Source organism: Meles meles, chromosome 14, assembly GCF_922984935.1.
Source record: "Meles meles chromosome 14, mMelMel3.1 paternal haplotype, whole genome shotgun sequence".
NCBI classification, from domain to species: Eukaryota; Metazoa; Chordata; class Mammalia; order Carnivora; family Mustelidae; genus Meles; species Meles meles.
The window spans coordinates 32,143,792-32,163,122 of NC_060079.1; the positions used below are offsets into that span (position 1 = coordinate 32,143,792).

The following is a 19,331-nucleotide window of genomic DNA, read 5'->3' on the forward strand; positions in this document are numbered from 1 at the left end:
AAAAAAGGTAGGGGCACCTGGGTGGCTCAGTGGGTTAAAGCCTCTGCCTTCGGCTCAGGTCATGATCCCAGGGTCCTGGGATTGAGCCCCACATTGGGCTCTCTCCTCCACAGAGAGTCTGCTTCCTCCTCTCTCTCTCTCTACCTGCCTCTCCGCCTACTTGTGATCTCTGCCTGTCGAATAAATAAGTAAAATCTTTAAAAAAAAAAAAAAAGTAATTTGCATGCTGTATAAAATACCAAGAAATGTTTTACATCTTTACGATGGTCATTTGGGGTCAATATGGGGGGGGGTATTTAAAAAAAGAAAAGTCTGGGGCACCTGGGTGGTTCAGTCATTAAAGCATCTGCCTTGGGGTTGTGATCCCGGGGTCCTGGGATTGAGCCCCACATCTGGCTCCCTGCTCAGCGAGAAGTTTGCTCCTCCCTCTCTCACTCCCCCTGCTTCTGTGCTCTCTGTCAAACAGATAAACAAAATCTTTCAAAAAAAAAGAAGAAGAAGAGGAAGAAGAAAAGCCTGTGCCCCTTGTGAAAACTGAGAGAGCCCGTGAAGGCTCAGTGGCTTAAGAGGAACAAATCCTTTGAAGACACTATATTCAGCAGCTGCCACAAGATATTATTACAAAAACAGTACCAGTGTCTCAGGCTTGTTGAAAGCTTGCTCCTCACATGACACCACTTCATTTTTACCAAAGACAGACGCTGGTACCTTCGGTTCCCCAGAAAAAGGCAGAAAGTGAAATCAGTGCTCAGCATTTGTTTTGCAGTGAGCCCTTACAGAGGCATCGCACACTCTGAGCATTGAGGGACACTGCCAAGCTCAGTCCCCCAGGAAGGACATTCAGTGTCAAGTTACCCTAGATGTGAACTTTGTCCATGAGCATCTGTGCTTTGTCTTGATTTGGTTTGTGTATCTGTCAGCAAGATGTGTCCTAAGATATCAGAAAAGCCAAGAGAGGTAATTTTTGGGCCTGGGGATTTCAAAAAATTTTCAAATCTATATTAATGTTCAAGAGACTTTCCAGGTAAATTAATGCTAACTGCTCTTCAAACTTTACACCACTTCAGCAAGAGAAATCTCACAGGAACACTCTACTTTCAGGTTGTGGGAGAAACCTGTATTTGAACTCACACACGTTAAGTTCTTTATTATTTCTGACGTCTCGTCTTACCTTTTTTCCCTCACCCTTGCCAAAAAGAGTAAGGGAGGAATTTTGGCAAACGTTATTTTAAATAACCTACAGAAATTATTGGTAGGCACTGTTCCATGTTTTCCCATGAATCAAACACTATCAAAAAGTGACAGCAGCACCACTAAAATCAAATAAAGGATACTACAGACACTAAGGAACCAGAAACTTTCTAAAAAAATGTAAATGACACTTTTTACTTATGGAGCACTAGATATTATCAGTTGTTCCATTTTATTTATGAAAACTGCTTCCCCAGAAAAGAAAGTATCTTCGGTTATACTACCTATCATTGACCTTGTTTTCCATATATTATATTCACAACTACTGCAAGTTTACAAATTATGGGTCAAAACTAAACTCATAAGTGATAGATTTCACTATAAATATTTTACCACGTCTAATAAAATCTTTTCTTTATCCCCTAGTAACTTTCAGGAATTCTGACTACAGAAAAGAACACAAGACTTTACACCTTAAGAAAAAAAAGCAGAGCGCCTGGGTGGCTCAGTGGGTTAAGCTGCTGCCTTTGGCTCAGGTCATGATCTCAGGGTCCTGGGATTGAGTCCCGCCTCGGGCTCTCTGCTCAGCGGGGAGCCTGCTTCCCCCCCCCCCCCGCCTGCCTCTCCATCTACTTGTGATTTCTCTCTGTCAAATAAATAAATAAAATCTTTAAAAAAAAAAAAAAAAGAAAGAAAAAGCAATGCCCAGAAACAGAAATATAACTTGTTTTCTATTCATTTTTAATTTTCCAAGTACCTAATTTAAGACCAAGTGCCCATTTTCTAATTTTAAAGGTAGACAAATACTATTCTTTTCATTTAAGAAAGAGCCAAAACTATTCTTACTTATTAAAATGTTGCCTACTAGTTAAAACTAGTAATAGTCTGAAGACCAAATGGCACTTTACTGTTGCACTAACTTGACTGTTCATGCTCTAATATTAAAAGCATGCATAATGCATAACAAACTTTAAAAAATCTATAAACTATGAAATAATAATCATGAAATATTTAAATACAGACTTCTGGTGTCAATATCAAATTTCAAATTCTATGAGAAAAGTACACCCATTCAAAACAACCTTTATAATCTTAGTGCTTTTATAAAGCCTTTATTCTGTAAACTTCACAGGCTGACGATACCTTTGATAGTATTTATCCTACATACATATAATTTCAGTTCATCTGTTATTAAACTAAGGTGAATACTAGAAGAGAGAAAATTATTAAATCATAGCATATTATTTACATTGAAATCTTTCTATAATAAGTTAGTAAAAAGATTATAGCAAAACTGAATAAAGACCAAATTTTACCTTTTCTGTATTGTAATATAAAGATTTCAAAGTAGTAAACAAGGGTGGGCAGCCTTTACTGAAGTTAACCCTCAGGAACTTATCCATTAGTTCTCTAAATTTTTCACCTAGAAACAAAAGTGTACTTTGTTATACTTCAATTGATGCAAACAGTTCTCAAAATGATTTTACAAATTAAAATATAGCTCCCTCAAAAACAATGATCCCCCATCCTATTTTTAAACCCAAAAGTCTGTCAGCATTATTGCTTGACTCTTAACCACCAAAAAAGGATAACACTAAGGATCTTAGTTGGCAACTATACTTTTCCCTGGATCCTGTTTGAAATATCTTCAAAGAACACTTCAAAAGGTAAGTAAAGAAAATCATTGTGCAGCTTTAAGTAGAGTGAAAAAGTTACTTACTAACCATCCTGAATACAGTCCCCATAGCAAGTCTCTTTCCTAATCTAACTAACCAGCAGACTCAGTCCTCATCTGCAGACACCTCAGAAAATACTCTGCAGACTATAATAAGAGCCTACTGTAACCAGCACTATATTCAATTAGCAGCCAAAATATCTTGTTAAACACTAAAGCAGAATTTGAAGATGTTTTCCAAATGAACAAGTGCTTTACTTCAACATTCATTCCACAATCACCTTTCAAGGACCCACCTTGTGCCAGGCACTGTTCTAGGTATTAGCGATATAGCTGTGATTAAAACAATTAAAAAAAAAAATTCTGCCCTCATGGAACTTAGCATTCCAGTGGGCAAGATGGAAAATAAGCAAAATAAACTTTTGTTAGACATTAGACTGAGCCCCAGAGCATTTTAACATTAGAATTAAATACCCTATTTGCAACATCAAGTAAATAATTCTATTATGGTTAAACCCTAACAAAAAAACCTCGTCATCACTTTCTGGAAGCAGAAAAAATTAGAAAAATTTTCATTTTAAATACAACACGAGGGGTGCCTGGGTGGCTCAATGGGTTAAGCCTCTACCTTCAGCTCAGGTCATGATCTCGTGGTCCTGGGATGGAGCCCCACATCGGGCTCTCTGCTCAGCAGGGAGCCTGCTTCCCCCTCTCTCTCTGCCTGCCTCTCTACCTACTTGTGATCTCTCTCTCTGTCAAATAAATAAATAAAATCTTTAAAAAAAAATACAACACAAAGCCTTTAACTCACTTAAAGCTTTAATTATTTTGACAGTAAGAGTTAATATACAGGGACATGGATTTGCTCACTCATTTAAAATAAAATTAAAAAAAGATATATATGTCATAAATGGCTTAACCTAAAGTAAAACTACTGAAACTACCTCTATGGTTTCATTATGAAACAACACTTGACAAAAAAAATACCAACAACCCAAAGTGTTTATTTTTATTGTTGTGACTGACTATATTGAACAAAACATGCGTACTCAAATATAATTATGTCACAAAAATTTGAAAGAGATATTTAAATTTTCTTGAGGGAAAGGAATATTTATCAAACATAAAAACATGTTTGACATTTGTTAACTCAAGTTACTATACAGACTGTTTTCATTTTCAGATAATCTCTAATCTTTTATCAGATCATATACAAAGTGTAAGTGTTTTGAAAATCAGATTACCAAAACAACACAAAATTTCACTCTGGGTTAAAGACACATCATTACTTCTTTAAAACTCAAAAGTAGTTTCAGAGATCAAGTCTTTCCAACACTTTGATATAAGGCAAAAGTTAACAGTATCGTGGTGGACAGTGAGATGTAGGTACTTAGAGAAATGTGCGTTCTTCCACCTCCTCTGTGTGTGACCTTGAGCAAATAACCTGTCCACTAACGTCCTCTTTCCCCACTGCAGGTGAAGCCAACAATGCCAGCAGCCTCAAGAGTGCTCCCACATGGCTCAAACCAGGTAAATATATAGCAGTAAACAGAGTATCGGGCATACAGTAACCACTCAGTAAATGTCTACTATTATAGGCCTTGATATCTGACAGCTACTATATTTCTGTAGTTAATAATCTTTTCCAGGGGCGCCTGGGTGGCTCAGGTGGTTAAATGTCTGCCTTCAGCTTAGGTCATGATCTCAGGGTCCTGGGATTGAGCTCCCTGCTGTGGGGAGTCTGCTTCTCCCTCTGCCCCTCCCCTCTGCTCGTGCTTGCTCTCTCACTCTCTCAAATAAATAAATTAAATCTTAAAAAAAAAAAAAGGAGTCTTTTCCAAATTTGCTGACATCCACTGAGAAAAAGAAGCATTTTATCTTCATGTCAGAGGCTATTCTCAACTCCTCTTCTTGGTCAACTTTCTCAGTCAATTCAGACCATCGTGGCAGATTGGAGTTAAAAGACAATATACTCAACTCTCGATTATCCATAATATTGAAAGCCTCATCTCCTATTAAACTGTTATTTAGACTGAGCAGCTAGGAGAAAGGAGGGAGCTCTTTCTGTGCGAATTTAAGCACAGATATATGACAAAACCAAGTGCACAGCAATCTATGCTATTACCACTTTTGTACAAAGAGGGATAAAAAAGGAAAGCTATACACGAACCCCTACCCCATACATTTTTGCTTGTATATGCACAGTATATTTATGCAAGAATACGCTACCTACCGATAACAATGGCAGCCTCTAGAGAAGTAAACTTGGTAGGTAGAGGATAAACAGGAAAAAAACTTTGCACTTAAAAACCTTTTTATAGGGGTGCCTGGGTGGCTCAGTGGGTTAAGCCTCTGCCTTTGGCTCAGGTCATGATCCCAGGGTCCTATGACACAGCCCCACATTGGGCTCTCTGCTCAGCAGGGACCCTGCTTCCTTCTCTCCCTCTGCCTGCCTCTCTGCCTACTTGTGATCTCTGTCTGTCAAACAAATAAATAAAAATCTTTAAAAAAACCCTTTTTATAATCTTTTATCTGGAACTATAATAATGCATTATCTAAACAAGAGGCCCACAGACAGCTACTCAAATGCTCCATCACATGCTCTATTCCAAAATTAGTTACCATTATCCATCTCCCAAACGCTTTCTTTAGGCATAAGAAAAACCCTTCCACAAAACAATCTATCTTTCTTCTTCCTAGTTATTTAAAAATAATTTTTAGTAACTCCCAACCCCGCCAGACTTTCCTTTAGGGGAAAAAAGACCATCACTCATTAGTGCCTGTTAGCATTACAGCTTACCAAACAGGTCATAGCACAGATGCTATGCTAATTCTTCTCTGGATGATTAGTGTGGATTCAAATAAAAACTGCTGTCTCAAAATCCACTGCTGAAATAATTAACACAATCAGCAAGATAAGACTAGCTGATTCACTGGGAATTTATTTTAAATAATGGAGAATGCTCTCACTATAAAAAAGAAATGATAGGGGCACCTGGGTGGCTCAGTGGGTTGAGGCCTCTGCCTTCAGCTCAGGTCATGATCCCAGGGTCCTGGGATCGAGCCCCGCATCGGGCTCTCTGCTCAGCAGGGAGCCTGCTTCCTCCTCTATCTCTGCCTGCCTCTCTGCCTACTTGTGATCTCTGTCTGTCAAATAAATAAATAAAATCTTTAAAAAAAAAAAAAAGAAATGATAATTATGTGACCTAGTGGAGGTGTAAGCCAACATACTATGATACCACTATGATAATATTATAATTTTTCAAATCAACAATTGCACACCTTAAATTTATACAATATTATGTGTAATTACACCTCAATAATAAATAACCCATAAAGAATGGAGCAAAATTTGATGAGAACTTTGTATTTAATCGTCTGGAACCAACTCCTTCCCTCTCATCTGTATAACAGAATAGAAAATGATGAATTAAACTACTTCTTTGGAAAAGTTGCAATATTCCTGCATTATTTTCACAGTGCTTAATATTTAGGCTGTTGGAAAATCTACCTAGGACTTCTGTGTTCGCTACTCCATAATTTTAAGCCTTTTTTTTTTTTAGATTTTATTTATTTATTTGACAGAGACACGACACAAGCAGGCAAAGCAGCAGAGGGAGAGGGAGAAGCAGGCTCCCCACTGAGCAGGGAGCTCGATCCCAGGACCCTGGGATCATGACTTGAGCCGAAGGCAGTCACTTAACTGACTGACCAGGTGTCCCAGTTTTAAGCCTTTTTACCTCAAAACTGAAAAAACTCTTTTTCAAAACTTTCACCTTACATTCTCAAGTTCCATGATGTTTCTTAAACAAAAATCTTACTGCTTTTGATAATGCCAAAATACCTTTCTTATTGTACATAAAAATATTTCTAGACAGGCAGAACACCACGAAGGATTCAATTTCTGCACAGGTATCTGTAGGATTTTATTTATGCTCACTGGAGCTTTGTAAATCCGTATGTGTTAGAACCTCACAGTGAAGTTGACTTTGAAGCCCATGCCCTAAGATCCTTCAACTGAGCCTCATCTTGTATAAAGACTCCTTTAGCATTTCAAAGACAGAATCCCAGAGAGTCCATGATAAGGCCACAAAAAACTAAATCACACTCTACAATCCACAGTTGGTTCCAAGCTGCCTTTCAGTAAAAATGTATTTCTTATCATGCACTAAGAGCTTTTGGCAAACTTTATGAACTGTGAAAAGAACTGAGGAACTGTAAAGTTGAAGCCCCATGTTCCATAAAGGAAAAACAGGCCTAAGATATCTTGTTAGTAATCATCTTAGAGGGGCACCTGCATGGCTCAGTGGGTTAAGCCTCTGCCTTCTGCTCAGGTCATGATCTCGGGGTCCTGGGATCGAGCCCTGCATTGAGCCCCGCATCGGGCTCTCTACTCAGCAGGGAGCCTGCTTGCCCCCCTTCTGCCTGCCTCTCTGCCTACTTGTGATCTCTTTTTCTGTCAAACGGATTAATAAAATCTTTAAAAAAATAATAATAATCTTAAAGTTAAGTGAGTCTTCTTTCTTTTCTAAGAGGCCAATGAATGCATTTGAAAGTTCCAAACTAAAAGAATATCCCCACTCACAATGTGACATAAGACACACATTGAGACTGATTAAAAAAAAGAAGCCAGACACCAAAGGCCACATATGGTAGGATTCCACTTATATGAAATTCCCAAAGAGGCAAATGCAGGCAAAGGAAGTAGATTAACGGTTGTCTGGTACTAGGAGGTCAGGGAGAAACCACTAGTGAGTGTGAGGCTTCTTTTGGGAATGGTGAAAATTTTCTGAAACCGGATAGTGATAATGGTTGCACAATTCCATGAACACACTAATACACTGAGCTGCATACTTTAAAAAGTGAATTTTATGGTATGTGAATTATATTTCAAATGCTGTTACTTAAAAAAAGACATACAGAAACATGGGGCCAAGCATCTTCAACAAAACACTTTTATTATGGGAATGCTCCTCCTCACATCTCAGAAATTCACAATGCATGTATGAAAGTTCCAACAAGTCCCGCAGAAACCTGATTGCTGGGTTCAGCCCAAAGCTTCCCCAACTCACCTGCCTAAAGAATATCTCAGCAAACAAGTCACCCTCCCCACTGAGCCTGATACTATCCACTTGAGCTTGATGTTCCCTGAAAAACCTGAGGGAAATCTGCTTTCAATATTTCATAAAGCCACAACAAAAATGGGAGCATCAGAAGAATACTATTTATCATCTGAGATGTACTAGTGGAAAATAAACTGTTTATAACAAACTCGTACCGACTGTCTAATACAATATGCTTCTAATAGGTACTTGATATATTTTTAAAGTTAGTCCACTAAAAAACTTTTTAATTTCCATGAATCTTTTGATAAAGAAAATTATAACCCAATTATTTAAACAAATATTTCCACTATAAATGAAAACTCATTAGAAAATAAACCACCTCCTCACCCCATGCCTAGACTAGATTTTTTTAAGTTGTTTAGCTTTCCAGGGTCTGACTTATGTCAAAAGACAAGTGAGAAGTCCCATAGATCACAGATCAATAGTGATCTATAGCATTTTCAACTAAAAATAAAGACAACTTTAAGAAAAAGGCACAATTTTCTATAAAATCATCAACAAAGATATTAATTATCCGAAGAACTAACACACTTTTACCTCCTCTACAGCCCCAAAGTGAAGGAGTTCAACTGCATGCAAACTTGGATCAAGGTCGTGAATACACCACTATTCGATAAATGCAAGTCACAATACATACCACAGTGCTCTGATTTACACAAGTACAAAAGTGGGGGGGAGGTGTTCTGTTTCCTAGAGATACAAAATATACGGAGTTCTCTAAAAACAACAGCGTGACACAGGCAAATTTCAGGAAAGTGGACAACTTTGAGGAGAGAGGGCCTTCAGAGTGAATGGCGATGTTCTTCAACACTGTGGGGGGGCACAAAGGGCTCACCATGCTTTCTCTGAATGTAGGCTCAAAAAGAAAACCTAAAACTTCAAAACTTCTACCACTTAAATCACAATACCTCACATACAATTTGTCATCAATTCTACAGCACTTAATTTATCTTCTAAATCTGCTGTTTAATATTTAAAGTCACATAAGAAAAACAATCTTATATGGATAACTTTGGATACTTGAAAGCAACATATAGCTATATGCTACACACACTTATTAACACATGAATAAGTTTATAACTGATCACTCCCACCCCCAAGACATGTGTAGATGTAAAGTAAACTCTGTACCAGAAACAAGTTTTTTTTAATGTGAATGATGTTGAATAACAAATAATTATTAGTGTTACAAAAGATATCCTAGTATTACCTGGGGCAAGATTCAAAGGTAATCTTCTAGGTGAAATTGCTCTGGGGTGCTGCTTACTAATTTCTTCATAAATTTGAAGCCTCTCTTCTAAAGTGCCTATTATCAGTAAATATGTGTGAGATTCAAAGCATCAGAACTTTTATCTATGATAAAATGCTAATAAACTTTAAAAACTGTAATAAACTGTAATAAAGAAAGATTGCATTGTCAATATTAAAAAACTCTGGCGGTAAAATAATAGCATCAGCAAAACACCATTTTAAACCCAATCTCCAGAGAAATCCAAAACTTCATCACAACAGATTCTACATCCAACTTAAGTCAGACGCATACAAGACACACAGACTCAAGATATGCAGCGCTTCTCTTATATTCCTTAGTGCACAACCCATGAAAAACAAAGCGCCCGCTTCTAACTTTTCTCATACAAATTCTCTAACTTAGTGAGGCCTACACACACCCCAAAAAAGCCTGTAACTGCTAAGTGGTTAGGCTTTAACATATGTGCTGCTGAAGCGAGCACTACTGATTGATTAGGTTTTAAAAAGCAACCGTTTCAGCATCATGAATGTAAATGTTTTATAGTTTAAAAGATGAACTAAATTTTTAAGGTAGCTTTGACATTTAAAATCTTCAATGAAAATCCATTAAAAAGAACCCCGTTAGTATAGACTGTTTAAAGTGGCAATTATTTCTCCCTGTAAATACAATGATATAAAAAATACTTCTAACAGAAAGTTGTCTTCCCTCCCACGACAAACCTAATTTTATAGTACTCAATATAAACTATATGTTACTCTGCAGCAACAATTTGCAAAGTAGGATCTGGGTCTACTTTGTTATTCGAAAATAATATCCTGCATAATTTTCAAAGACAGATTTTATTTCATGTAAGCAAACGACAATTTACAGGAGAATTTAAAGAAAAAGCAAACAAACCTGATTTTAAACTGTAAGGTTTTTAATTAATTTTCATTCAGAAAACAGAAATATTATTTTAAGAAGAACCCCTCGTACTAACGATCAAGGTATCTCTGTATTAAATCTAGTGTTCACTCTCAAGATTATAAATATGATACTTAAAAAAAGTAATGTTTGATTTTGTTTAGACTCTTTCCTTCCCCCAATGGTATGTTTTGGAGCTCCAATGTGCTGGGATTCAAAACTTGGGATATAGGAAAGATAATTTTCATAGTCCTTTAACAATTTGGAGACTTCAAGAAATATCAAGAACCCTTACACTAAAATTTACATGAAGTCTATTTACTGCATATTTTTAAAAAGCAGGTCTCATATTTATGCCTAATCTAAAGAGTGTAAAAAAAATTTTCTTCACTATCCCAGATACAACAAATCTTCTAACTGTAAGTAAAATTAAGGCAAAACCAAACCATTTCAATGCCCTACTTGAAGTCACAAGTTGGAGCTCCAGAACTTACCATGGGGGAGAAAAGGTCCTAAGGAGGAAACCTAAAAAGATAAAGTAATGTAATTAGTTTTGTAATCAATACATTTTAGAGTAAGCATGGATCTTGACATGGAACATATATTCATTATACTAAACATTTAAATATCTCTATTATTAACTACATGTCAATAACTGATAAAGAAAAACATCATAGTTATCTCACCTTTCCAACCTCCAAACATATTATGACTTTTGTCCTGATTTTTAAAGACACAAATTAATGATCTAATTAATATTTTAATTTTCATCATTTTTGTAAAAACAATTTAAGGAAGGAAATTAATTATTCATGATATTAAATTTTAAACACACACAGAAAACCTGGATTAATTTGTAAGAGTGAGTAGGGTAAAACAAATTTTTCTCATAGCTCACATTTCTATAAATGATTATGAATAGCTACCTATTTTTACCATATTTTTTAATTTAAAAGTTCTGCTGTTTCAACCCCCTTGAGCCATATTTTCATAATTATTTCAGCCATGTATTTATCCATAAGTAAATCTACTAGGGGTATTAACTGGTCTTAAGATTTAATTATGAGACTATTAAGGAAAATTTGGAAAAATACTATAGATTTCTAAAAAGGATAGGTCACCTAATTTGAAAAGAAAATACATAAAATTTTGCTTTACACAAATTAAGCTAGTTTGAAATTAAGAAAATAATTTTCATGTCAATGCTGTACACTACATACCCTCAGCAAAATTTCTTTGGCCTAATTCTCATGCTTAGAGGCTGAGGGTAACAAACCTCTAATTCTTTAAAAAATATTAAACTTCCCAGAAAGGGAATGCTTGTTTTGTTCCCCAGCTCTCTGGTTAGTCTAAATTGGTAACACTTTAATGGGTTAAGGAACTTAAAATTATCTTTGAGCATTCATCACTTACATATAAATAAATATCTAAATTCCTCTTCACTGCCATGTTTAACCTATAATTTTCCTAAATGGAAAAATAAATGCTAAGGCTAAAAATATTTGTCTTCAAATATTATTACAACTGCACATTTACTTCAAACACTAGTTAAGATTATGTAGAGGAGAAAAATCATTACATACTAAGTTGCAGAGCTTTTTCCAAGCCTTCATAATAACACCAATTTTCTGCATTCCGATCAATCAAGTTTTTGAATACTTCACTGGCTTCTTTTAATCTTCCCAATTTCAACAGCATTTCCCCTAAAATTGAGTTTAAATTCACATTCATTTTACTTAAACATTAAATACCCTTCTGATCTCATAGACTTCACTAAGCATTATTAGCATAACAGATGTTTATGAAAAACAGAACCGTACGTGCTTCCCTTTGGGGCATGCTGCAGTTTAACCAACTCAACACAGACTAATTCACAGCTTGACTTCAGAAATGAACCTTCATTCTATATAACATTCTATTATACTAACATTTATTTCTGGCTCCCCTCTACATCCCAAATATACACACAGGATATTTAAATTCTTAGTAAAAATATTTGGATTGTGCACATTTTTATATACCCTTTAAGATACTTAAAGACTCCCTCTATAGACTGGTAAATAATTCTAATGAAACATCCCTACATTCCTACTGCTAGATTTGAATGTACTCTACCTCATCAAATCATTTATTAAACAATTCTCCATTCAGTTCTCTTAGCTTCCTTTCAACGTCACTAAAATTGGAGAAGTTTAACTCAGTAAAAAAAAAAACACTAAGTACCACTTCACAGCAAGAAACCACACAAACCAGGTTCACATGTGGGTCGCCCCTAAGGTTCAAATCCTTTTACTAAGCCATACTAATTGAAAGTAGGCATGGGAGGGGTGTTTGAGGGGCTTAGTTGGTTGAGTGGCTGACCTGACTCCCCACAAGGAATTTGCTGAAGATTCTCTCTCTCTCCCTCCGCCCCTCACCCTGCTCATGAATGCACACACGCATTCTCTCACTCTCTCTCTCAAATAAACAAATCGTTAAAAAAAAAAAAAAAGCAGGTACGGGAAATGAGTATCTAAACTAATCCGATATAAAGGAAAGCACATCTAACCCAAGATAAAAGGGAGATTCTTAAAAAAAGATATATCTCAACTTCCTATCACTAAGACTTCCTCTTCCCCAATCTATCTCAAAGAAATAACCCTTTGAACATGTCTTCAGATGTTTTATTTCAGGTTTCATCATCTTGGAGGAGACAATATGTTGAAGTAGTTATTATATACTATTATTTCACTATTTACATATATATATATATATATATAAAACTCAAGCTCTAGAGGAAGACTAACCAAATGCAATTTCCAGTTTTACCACTTTCTCGCACAAAATTCCTATGTCCATTTACCTATAAAATATCAACTACCTCAGTTTGTTTTTGTGATAAATGAATTAATTTAAAGGGGTTAGCACAGTGCTTGGTAAAAACGAATATACATAAATGTTTGCTACCTAAAACTATAAACGTGCCCCACTCCTCCAAAACTAATTGCTGGCTAGTCCAATTTTTACCCTGCTTATCCTAGGTAAAAAGACAAAAACATATTTTTCAATTCTATTATCTGCTTCCACCACAGGCAAAAGTTATTACTAGAGGAACACAGAACAAGTAAGCACAACTGCATATGCATAAATTAGTGAAAATCTCTAACAACATTTTTTAAGTTTATAAAAAGATCTTAATAAGCTAAGGACTACAAAATACATAAATCTGTAAATACCAAAGGCCTCTGGGCCTGCACAGTTCACTGAAAAAATAAAAATACTGTAACTTGTCTCTATAAACAGTATAAAGCACTGGCTTTATATTCAAAATGAAGACTCCCAAATTACCCTCACTAGCAACATATGGATGAATATGGTTACATGACAATTTGCAGACTTTTTAACTAGAATTCATCTCATACATCATATCTACTTCTTTTTTTTTTTTTAAGATTTTTTTTTTAATTTTTTTTTTTATTTGACAGAGAGATCACAAGTAGGCAGAGAGGCAGGCAGAGAGAGTGAGAGGGAAGCAGGCTCCCTGCTGAGCAGAGAGCCCGATGCGGGACTCGATCCCAGGACCCCGAGACCACGACCCGAGCCGAAGGCAGCGGCCTAAACTACTGAGCCACCCAGGCGCCCCTCATATCTACTTCTTAATCACTGCATTCTGGATCGATGTCACAAGAGACAAAAAGCAACCTAAGCTAATATTTAATCAAGAAACAGCAATAATACATCAGAATGTGAAAATAATTGTCATTTTTCTTTGCTCTTATCAATTATAAGTGATAGAAAAAAGAAACCAGAACATTAAAATTATTTATCCCCATTTTACCAACAGTTTGAAAAATAGTGTTGTTCAATAGCCAAATTATGGAAAGAGTCCAAACATCCATTGCCTGAAGAATGGATAAAGAAGATGTGGTATATTATATACACAATGATATTACTCAGCCATGAAAAAGAATGAAACCTTGCCATTTGCAATGAGAGGGATGGAGCTAGAGATGATTATGTTAAGTGAAATTAGTCAGAGAAAGAAATACTGTACAATTTCACACATATGTGGAACTTAAAAAAAAAACAACAGATGACATAGGGGGGAAAAAGACAGGTAAACACAAAGCCAACTCTTAACAATAGAGAACAAACTGAGGGTTGCTGGAGAGGAGGTGAGTGGGGATGGGTAAAATGGGTGATGGGTATTAAGGAGGGCAGTTGTGATGAGCACTGAGTGCTGAATCACTAAATTCTACACATGAAACTAATATTACACTGTATGTTAACTAACTGGAATTTAAATTAAAACTGGGGAAAAATAAATAAAAATAAATACATAAAATAAAAATTAAAAGTGTTGTCAATATTAGTATTATTCACAAAAATTAATCAGTAAGTTACTGTACATTAATTGGAAGAGCAGAGTATAGCAGTTAGAAAGGACTCATGAAAGGGAAAGAGAAAGTAAGGATTCATAAAAAGACATGAAGAAATCTTGAATTACTAAGTGAAAGAAGCTAATCTAAAAAACCTACATACTACATGATTCCAACTATATGACATTCTGGAAAAGGCACATCTATGGAGATAGTAAAAGGATCAGTGGTAGCCAGGAGTTGGGGGCAAGGAGAAAGAAACAGACAGCACAGAGGATTTTTAGGGCAGTTAGACTACTCTATATGACTACAATGGTGGAGATATTTCTCAAAACCTAGACAAGAGTGAACCTTAATGTAAACTGTAGACTCTGGATGGTAATTACCTGTCAATGTGGGGGTTCACTAATTACAACAAATGTACTATTCTGGTAGGGGATGTTGATATGGCGGAGGCAGAGGGTGGCCCAAGCCTTACATGTGTGGCAACAGAGGGTGTATGTGAAATCTCTATACCCCCACTAAATTTTGTTGTGAACCTAAAATTGCTCTATAAAAATGAAGACTATTTTTAGATTTAAAAAAGTATGGGGATTGACTGGCTCAGTTGGTAGAGCATGTGACTCTTGATCTTGGGGTCATGAGTTCAAACCCCATGTTGGGTGCAGAGTTTACTTTAAAAAATAAATAAATAATAGGGACACCTGGGTGACTCAGTCGGTTAAGCATCTGCCTTCGGCTCAGGTCATGATCCTAGGGTTCTGGGATCAAGTCCTGTATTGGGCTCCCTGCTCAGTGGGGGGTCTGCTTCTCCCTCTGCCTGCTGCTTCTCCTGCTTGTGCCACGCTCTCTCTCTCTCTCTGACAAATAAATAAATAAAATCTTTAAAAGATAAAATAAAATATAAAGTAAAAAAAAAAAAAAAAGTAAGGGTTCTGAAGTCAGGAAGATGTGTTTAGAAATTAACTCTACCACCTAAAAGGCAAGGTGACTTTGGGCAAGTCCTTAACCTCTCTAAATTTTAGTTTCCTCAACTATAAAATGGGGATAATCTACCCATGTTAGAAGTGCTAAAAAATTAAATGAAATAGAACAGTTTAAACTATAAAATGGGGATGATCTACCTATGTTAGAAGTGCTAAAAAATCAAATGAAATAAAACAGTTTAAACAATTACCATACTCTGAGACACAGGAAAAGTAAATAAACATTAGCTATTATTTTTATTAAGCTTCAGAAGTCCTACAACTATATGAAGCTTTAGTTTTAAACTCATTATTACTTTAGTTCGACATTTTATTATAGTATTGCTCAGAGAATGGTAACTGATGAGCAAAACTTTGTTTTAAAAAAATGTGTTTGGCCCATTTTTAACAAGCTATTTATCAGGATCCTGCCTTCATACTTAGCCCATATTGAAAATAAAGGAATCTTGCTTTTATGGTGACTTCGGTGTTATCATTTACTATTCTCATCGTAATTTATTTATTTGTTTCATGGACACATATTTGGGGGAGGGGAGAAGATATGAAGGCAGTATAACATACTGCCTAAGAAAATGGAATCTGGATAGACTCAAATGTAGTACTACCGAGCTTACTTGGCTATATGACTTTGGGCAAGTCACTTAACCTCTTTGTTCCTTAGCCCCTCAACTCTAAAATGGAAGTAACAACCATACATAGTATTATTATGAGGATCAACTTAATAAATAATGACTTAACAACAAAACTTTTTATTATATAGCAAGTCTTATTTAAATGTTAGGAGAGAATAAAGTGTATAGTTTTTGTTCTTTAATTGAGGACACTAAAAAAGAAAAAGCAGGTCAACCTACCTTTAATTTCTTCCACCAAAAGTTTATCACATATTTGTTTCTCATATGTTTCTATATGTTCCAAAGATTCCTGAAATAGATCTGCCTCTCTCATCACTTGATTCTGGTATAATATTAGTTCACTATATTCGTAGTCTATTTTGTTGGGAGGAACCTGAAAAAAATTGAATTATTTATATAATTACACAAAACAGTTATAGATCTTTAATTGCTTCCTCAGAAAAGTCATTCACATAGGCTAAAAGAAGCAATTACAAATAGAAGACAATAACACATTCTTTAAAATAAACAAAAAGGTGGCATTTCTGCCTATGGCAAAGTAAAGATTCAGGTCAGCAAATCCTATACCCACAGAAAAGTATGTAAAAAACTACTAAAATAAAAAAGTTTAGCAAGGTGACAGAATACATGATCAAAATACAAAAACCAATTATACTTCCATATACTAGCAACCAACAATCCAAAAATAAAACTAAAATAATTCCATTCACAGTAACACCTAAAAGAAAAAAATATTTAGGAATAAATCTAGGAAGTAAGACCTATACATTAAAGACTGAAAGCATGCTGAGAGATTAAAGACCTATGGAAATGGAGAGACATTTCAAATCGTGTTCATGGATCAGAACAATATTGTTTTGACAGTGATTTTCTCCAAACTGATCTACAAATTCAATGCAATCACTATCAAACTCTCAGCATGCTTTTTTTGCAGAAATTGACAAGCTGAATCTAAAATTCAAATGGAAATAAAAGAAACCATGCATAGCCAAGGAGTCTTGAAAAAGAACAAAGTAGGAGGACATGCATTTCAAATTTCAAACTTAATATAAAGTAACAGCAATCAAGACAGTGTGGTATTGGCACAAGGAAAAAGTGGAATTAATAAACTACAGCTTATTTATATAATGAAATACCAGGCAAAAGTTAAAAATGGATAAACTGGGATACCTGGGTGGCTCAGTTGGTTAAGCGGCTGCCTTCAGCTCAGGTCATGATCTCAGGGGTCCTGGGTTCAAGCCCCCATCAGGTTCCCTGCTCAGTGGGGAGTCTGCTTCTCCTTCTCTCTTTACCCCCCTTTACCCTTAACCCTGCTCATGCTTTTTCTGTCTCTCTCAAATAAATAAATAAAATCTTTAAGAAAAGGATAGGGATGCCTGGGTGGCTCAGTAGCTTAAACCAGATGTCTACCTTTGGCTCAGGTCATGATCCCAGGGTCTTGAGATCCAGCCCCATGTCAGGCTCTCTGAGCACAGAGCCCATGGGTCAATCCCATGACCCTGAGATCATGACCTGAGCTGAAATCGAGAGTCAAGAAGCTTATGCAACTGAGCCACCCAGGTGCTCCCACAGGTTCCAAAGACTAATGCACAACTGGGAATCAGGGCAATATAGAGGTCAACTACTTTAGTTTGTGCAGGTAGGAGAAACCGAACAAAGTTCTTACTTGCTGAGTTTGTCTAAATTCTTCCAAAAGTTTTAGTGCCATATCATAATCTTTTAGCAAATGGTATGCAATAGCATATCCAATCCAGGAAGCACGCTGTGTTGGGCGCAACTGAAGAAGCTGATACCTTGTCTCCTAAAAAAATAATTAAATTAAATTAAAAATTGTCTTTTTCTCTTTTTACTTTAACTTTCCAAAATTTTTATATTTTACCACAGAGCTTTATGAAAATGATTTAATGCCTTTAATTCCTTTCTAATGAATTCCACAAACAAATAACAGCTTCTGAATAAAACAGAAATATTTTTTATGTTAAATTACTTAAGTTCTAGAATACTCTGTAATGGTCCCTGTAAAGCTGTCAATGAGGAGCTGACCTTGTGTGGTCCATGCTTTTGTGCTGCCTTAGAAAATAACCTTTACATAACGGGAATTTCTTTTGGTACCTAAACATCTTAGAAGAGAGACTAAAATACCTTTTTATTCAAATATATTCTTCTGTTTATAAAATCACTGTATAAAATTATAGCATCTTTATTACATTGTTACAGCAGTTCCCAGAAACAGGGCAGGTGCAGCCAGGGCAAACAGTCAAACAGAACACCCTGCTGCTACTCTAAGACAGCTCTGTATCTATGACACCAGGGAGAAAACACCAGAAATTCCACCGTGGCTGCTCCAGAAGAATCCAAATATCTTCACCAGCAGAAAATGTCCCCTCCCTACACGGCCCCCACCTCTTGATAGCTCGTATTTGCCTCCAAGTTTTAGGCACGTGCATCTGCTTGGAGGAGCAGGGCCTCAGGAAGAACACTAGCTGCAACGAAGTTCTGCAAAAGTGCCATTTTGCTCCTGCTGTGGGACTAGGGGCCAAGGGAGTCCTTCCACACTATATGCCAGAAGCAGTAACATGATCAGATCTTTGGCAGAAAGAGAGATCTTTGAGAAAACAGCTTAGACAGTCTCACACCTCTGCCTTTATATGCCTGTTCCTTCAGGCATATGACATTAATATGTCTCTCTCCTTGACACCTCTCTTTGACACCACTGCTTTTCTGTCACTTCCCTCCTTTACTGAAGTCTGCATCAGTTGCTTTTTCTCTGCCAAATCCCACCACGATCCTGTTACAACTGCAACACTGCAGAGCACCCATCCAACAACTTAGTGTTTTAGAATCAGGACTTCTTTATCTTTAATGATCTCCATCGCCCTGCTTTGGGCACCCTAGACCTTACTGCCATGCAGAAATCATAAATTCAGACAGCTCATTCTCTGTCCAACGCTCTTACTCAGTGACATCCCTACCCTGGTTCTGAGCTACCACCAGTGCCTCTGGCTCCCTAGAACCTTGGCCTCTAACCACCAGCTCCTACATCTTCGTTTATTTCACTACCCCTTTAGGCAAGCACTGTCTTGCAACATTCTTAATTTCCTTGCCTCATTCCTACAGATAACTGATTTTAACTCCCACCACACTTGGGCTAAAAGAAAAACCACAACATCTGGAAGAATGATACCATTTTTATGCTCAGCAGCATGCT

General features: G+C 36.3%; 1 protein-coding gene across 9 annotated transcripts in view; it reads right to left on the reverse strand.

Annotated features, from left to right (window-relative positions):
- The window catches only part of NAA16 (N-alpha-acetyltransferase 16, NatA auxiliary subunit), a 65,734-nt gene that overhangs the window by 37,332 nt on the left and 9,071 nt on the right, over positions 1-19,331 (reverse strand). For 7 of the 9 annotated variants that reach the window (XR_006821499.1, XR_006821500.1, XM_046028359.1 and 4 more), the window contains 5 exons: positions 17,790-17,924; positions 16,343-16,496; positions 11,731-11,850; positions 9,203-9,298; positions 2,508-2,614 (listed from right to left, as the gene is read on the reverse strand). Coding sequence is in view for 7 of the 9 variants with exons in the window: in XM_046028359.1 (XP_045884315.1) it covers positions 2,508-2,614; positions 9,203-9,298; positions 11,731-11,850; positions 16,343-16,496; positions 17,790-17,924 (612 nt within the window). In the remaining 2 variants the exon portion in view is untranslated. The remainder of the gene's footprint in view (positions 1-2,507; positions 2,615-9,202; positions 9,299-11,730; positions 11,851-16,342; positions 16,497-17,789; positions 17,925-19,331) is intronic. The other 2 variants (XM_046028366.1, XM_046028361.1) reach the window with 2 other exon arrangements.